The sequence below is a fragment of the Cariama cristata genome, unplaced genomic scaffold (assembly GCF_000690535.1).
Source record: "Cariama cristata isolate BGI_N322 unplaced genomic scaffold, ASM69053v1 scaffold21394, whole genome shotgun sequence".
NCBI lineage: Eukaryota > Metazoa > Chordata > Aves > Cariamiformes > Cariamidae > Cariama > Cariama cristata.
Window position 1 is genome coordinate 1 of NW_009613748.1, and position 5,121 is coordinate 5,121.

General features: G+C 57.3%; 1 protein-coding gene across 1 annotated transcript in view; it reads right to left on the reverse strand.

Annotated features, from left to right (window-relative positions):
• Window positions 1–211: 211 nt before the first annotated feature.
• MAST3 (microtubule associated serine/threonine kinase 3) overlaps window positions 212–5,121 on the reverse strand; it is a gene marked incomplete at both ends in the record, with an annotated part of 9,635 nt that continues 4,725 nt past the window's right edge. The window contains 13 exons of the mRNA XM_009699149.1: window positions 212–364; window positions 504–613; window positions 739–861; window positions 1,145–1,246; window positions 1,536–1,701; window positions 1,812–1,944; window positions 2,177–2,315; window positions 2,662–2,870; window positions 3,012–3,091; window positions 3,495–3,562; window positions 4,068–4,200; window positions 4,754–4,855; window positions 4,936–5,121. The exon at window positions 4,936–5,121 is cut by the window's right edge and continues 13 nt beyond it. Of these exons, the coding sequence (XP_009697451.1) occupies window positions 212–364; window positions 504–613; window positions 739–861; window positions 1,145–1,246; window positions 1,536–1,701; window positions 1,812–1,944; window positions 2,177–2,315; window positions 2,662–2,870; window positions 3,012–3,091; window positions 3,495–3,562; window positions 4,068–4,200; window positions 4,754–4,855; window positions 4,936–5,121 (1,704 nt within the window). The remainder of the gene's footprint in view (window positions 365–503; window positions 614–738; window positions 862–1,144; window positions 1,247–1,535; window positions 1,702–1,811; window positions 1,945–2,176; window positions 2,316–2,661; window positions 2,871–3,011; window positions 3,092–3,494; window positions 3,563–4,067; window positions 4,201–4,753; window positions 4,856–4,935) is intronic.

Below are 5,121 nucleotides of genomic sequence, written 5' to 3' on the forward strand. Positions count from 1 at the left end.
TTCGCTCATGCCGGGAGGTGTACGGCGTGGAGCTGCAGGACGTCCAGGAGCGGAGCCTGTGTGGGGAGAGCAGGAGGGCTCAGGACCACCAAAGAAGGGTGAGGGGGATGGCACCGGATCGCTGCGGCACCCCAGGACACGTCCCACCGACGCCTCTGCAAACCCTCGGTGCCGGCACAAGCCCACGTCAGCGTTGCATCCCCCATCTCACCACGCACCGGGGCTCTGTGCCCACCAGCCGGCTCCTGTCCTCGTCTCCCGAGTGCCTGTCCCATCGCTCCTCCTTGTCCTCGCTGTGACTCCGGTCGGAGGACGAGAGGCTGAGGTTGGAGTTGGCTGCCAGGAATTCGGAGCTGCTGTACACCTGAGGAGGAGAGAAGCTGTCAGCCAGGAGCAGAAATTCGGGAATCTGGCATCATCCAAGACACCAAGGCTCAGCACAACCATGCCGGCCGCAGTGCCGAAGCCTCTCATCTCGGATGCCGGAGGATGGATTGGAGCACCTTGCTGAAGCGATGGGAGCAGGAGGAGAACTGCCCGATCTCCACGGATGATTCCTCGTCGTTGGTTTCTTCATCCTCCGAATCCAAGTGGCGGTACCTCTCGGAGCGAGCTGAAAGCGAGAGCGGTGTAAAACTTCACCCAAGAGATTTTCATCTCCTGTGGGAGCATCCGAATGGCAGCTGGGATAATGGATTGGCAGGGGAGGGGGGGGGAAGGGGATGGATTTGGCCTCACTGTCGAAGTAGCTGGTGTCGTCCTCCGACTCCAGCTGGGGGATGAACTCGGCCTTCTGCCGCAGCAGCCCGTTCCAGTCCAGGTGGAGGAAGAAGGAATGGGCCTTCACCTCGTGCGCACCCCCTGCCAGGCAGAGAAACCCGCGTCAGGGGGACGGGGCAGGATCCGGGATGCTCCCGCTCCCATCCCAAACGCCACGGTCTCTCCTCCATGCAGAGCAGATGGTTTAAACCAGGATGGCCCGGAGCCCCGTGCAGCCTTTCTGGGCTGAACCCCGAGCAGAGGACCTCCTCCGAGCATCCTCAACGCGGCAGGACATGCTTTGATCTCGGCACCACGCAAGCTTGATCTGAATTGGGGTGCCAGGTCACCCCTCCAAGTGCCGTGCGGGGGCTGCCATGCGTACCGGTGCCCAAGCGCTCGAGGGGACACTGTCTCAGCAACCGTGTGATCAGGTCCTGGGCATCTGCGGGAAGAGCCTCATCCCCTTCTGGCCACATGATTTCATCTGCAAGGAAAAAAGGAAAAGGAGTTTGGAGTGGCTGGAAGAGTTTGGACACGACGGGAGATGTGATGATGCGAAGTTGGAGGCAAAGTCACTTCTGGGCAAGAGGAAAGTCCCCCCAGGAGCTGCAGCAGATGAAAGCATCCTCCCAAACCGGGAAATCAAAGCTTGAGGAGCCTCCTCACCGTTCAACTGAGAACGGAATGAAGGAACGAAGCTCTCGACGTGTTAAGGACAAGCCATGACTGCTGGGAAGAGCGAACCGAGGAGCGAAGTTGCCGCTGACACTCACCGCTGATGACCTGCCCAAAGAGCTCCTCAGGGGTGTCTCCGAAGAAGGGGACGCAGCCCACCAAGAACTCGTAGAGGATGATGCCCATGGCCCACCAGTCAACGGGCTTCCCGTAGCCCTGTATGAGGATGACTTCTGGGGCGATGTACTCCGGAGTGCCACATACCTGCGTGGGAAGCGGTGGCTGACACCTCCACAATGACCTTTGCAACAAGTCCCAAGGCTACCCCGGTCCCCGGTGACGGCAGATCGGCCAGGCGGAGCAGGACCTCGTACCTGCTTGTCCATGAACTCCCGAGTGTCCTTCTCCATATGCCCTTCGTAGAGGTTTGTGGTCATGTTCATCAAGCCGATCTTTGACAGACCGAAGTCTGTCAGCTTTATGTGGCCCATGGAAGTGATGAGCAAACTGCAAGAGAAGACAGACGCCCCACAACCATGCTGTTTGCTTCTGGGGAGACCTGAGCAGGACCAGCCAGACCCCAGGACCTCTGGTCCTGGTGCAATGGCACAGAACTGGGTCTTTGGGCACCAAAACCCATGACCTCATTCTGTCTTAACCTCGTGGTTTGGATCAATCCCTTCCCCTTCCCCATCCCAACCCAACCCCATCCTTGCTCAGACCTGACCCACGTCCTCACTTGTCGGGTTTGAGGTCCCGGTGGACAATGCCGTAGTTGTGGAGATACTCCAGCGCGAGAACGGTCTCGGCAAAGTACATCTTGGCCATGTCGACGGGTAGCGGGCCCATGTTCTTCAGCAACGTGGCACAATCCCCCCCTGTGGGGACATGGGTCCTCCTGAGCACGGGGGGCTCAGAGAAGGCAGGCAGGTCAGCGGGCAGGGCTACGCTGTCTCTCCTGCCAAGCAGACTCCCAGCCAGACCCTCCCGTCCCTCCTCGGAGCAGCGTTGATCCCCGGGGATGGGGCACAAACGCTCTCCTAGGTAAGCATGGCCACCACCTTCATCAAGGTGAGACCTGGGATCACAAAAGCATCTCCTCGTGCTTTCCCCTGCTCCCTGGAGCAAAGCAGGGCAGACGATGTCCGGGCGGTGCCCTCGATGTTCAGACATTGACGTCCTCCTCTCCCCACTGCACCATCCAGCCCCGAATCCCGTTCTCACCTTCCACGTACTCCATCACCATGCAGAGATGTCGCTTCGTCTCGAAGGAGCAGAACATGCTGACCACGAAGGGGTTCTCCGCGAAGGTGAGGATGTCCCTCTCCACGAACACCTGCTGGATCTGGTTCCTCAGGATGAGGTTCTGCTTGTTGATTTTCTTCAAGGCAAAGCGCTGCCGTGTCTCCCTGTGCCTCACCAGGTACACGGCCCTAGGAGACAGCCAAAGGGCTGGACCTCAAAACATGTCCTCCAGCCACCAGGACCGACCACGCAGCACCGTGGAGCTCGGACGGGAAGGACTTTGGAGACGTTTACAGATGGAGACAAGCGTTAGGAACTTCTCAACTCACCCGTAAGCCCCGTTGCTGATCAGCTTGATGGTCTCAAAGTCCCCCTCGCAGGGCTTCCGCCGAGGAGCGGTGACCGACGGCTGGCTCTGAAGAAAACACAGAAGGTTTTTAACATTTCCCGGTGTGCTGGTGCTCTGAGTGCAGCCAGGAATTCACCGAGCAGCATCACGTATCACCTCCGAGTGCTCCTCGCTGCCAGAGGCCATCCCTCCCTCAGCCCTCTCCAGCCACAACCCCCAAACCTGAAGACCAAGATGCTCTGCAGATCAAAAGACCACTCGAGCTCTGTCCACTCAAGAAGCCCGATGAGGGACTGTGAGATATTACACCTGAATACAGCAATCAATCACCCCTGAGGACAACCCAAATTAACGTCTCCCAGCCTAAGATAGCAGAGGAGCTGCTGCAAGGAGTTTTGGCGTGGGGTGAGGCAGGACGAAGCTGGAGGCAGCAAGTGGGACGTGCAGGTAGGACCGCGCTCACCTCACAGGCATCATCGTTCTCTGGCGTGATGGTGTTCCCGCTGTCGAAGTGATCCAGCTGGACCATTTCTGCAGAAGGCAGGGATGGGTTTTACCTTCTTCATGCTCGACCCCCACCAAAATAACCCCCCACCAACCACTCTCCCTCCAAACTCGGAGATGCCACGGGTATTTAGCCACACGCTTTGCTCGAGCTCTCGTATGGAGAAATTCAGGTCATGGCGTTAAGAGGTTCAACACAAGGTTAAACATTTATATAATTCTTTTTTCCATAGTCATTCCCATGTTCTTCGGGGATTATGGTTCCCCCCGAAGGCCGTGGTTTCTTATGGATTAAGTGTTCTTGAGCTTAATCTGCTTTGCTGAACGTGTTGGGAGCAATAACGAGGGATGTGGGGCTGGCCAGGGGACTTGGACACCGTCCTGGTCCTTCTGTGACCCACCCCATGACACCAGCTCAGTCCTGTCAGTCCCCCTGCCACCTCCCAGTGCTTGTTCACACTCGCCAGTGGCCAAACTGGGAGTCCACATCCCACTGCAGACCTCGGGGCGACCAACCCAAGTGCTTCCCTACCCTCCAGTGGGTCCTTGACGAGCCCCAGTTGGCTGATGATGTATCGGGGAATATCGGTCTTTATTCCCTGGCCAACTTTGGCGTGTCCTTCTGCGGCTTCCAGGAGATGGTAAAACTCCTCCGGGTCAAACTCCTGGATGGGGAACACCAAGCACAGTTGAGGAGCGAGACTTCGCAAAGTTAAACCTTTCCTCTAAGCCTTGCAGGTGACACCTGTAATTGGGGACAGGCTCTGGATGCTTGCAGGAAAAAGCTAAACACTCTGCTCCTGTTTCTAGCATTGCTACCCCGTCGTTCCCCATGTCAAGGGTTGATGAAAAAAAAATGTAGCCGCATGAACTGGCCTTGGAGGGGAAACTAAGGAGACCACACCAGCAGCATCACGCTTCATCACGGTTTCTTCTTCCAGCTGCAGAAACCAACTGCTGAAAAAGAAAACCTGAAAATGGATGAGAAAACTTGCCAAGAAGTTCACATCTCCCTACTCCGCTCGGAAGAACCAGCTTTGCCTCTCTGAGAAACGGCTTTAATGCTAGGAATGGTCTTAGCTCCTTGCTACAGCCTGGCCAGGATGGTGAGGAGCAGTGGTTTCCATGGTAGACCAGGCAAGGTGGTGAGAAAATGCCTACCCGGAGAGGAGGCTTGACCGTGAAAGACAAGGCATATCAGGAGCTGCCATGTCTTACCAGGCACTCCAGAAGACGAGCAGGACGGGAGATGATGATCAGCAGCTTCCTCACCAGTTGGTCGATGAACTTCACCTCCTCGCTCTCCGAACGCTCCTGAGCCTGCCGGAGAGGAGACAGAAGCCAGGTGTCTACTGATGGCCTCAGGAGACGGCACCAGGAGGGAACTGCCCCGTACTCACATCTCGGAGCATCTTCTCCAGTTTCTCCTGCAGCTCCATGAAGTAGCGGGAGGTGATGAGAGCTCCCTGGGACTTTGCCAGGCAATCGCGGGCCAGCTCGATGATCTGGTGGTGGATGAAGCCCAGCACCCCGTCTGCCAACGGCAGAGTGCTGCTCGAAGAGAAGTTGGTGATGGTGTCCTGCAA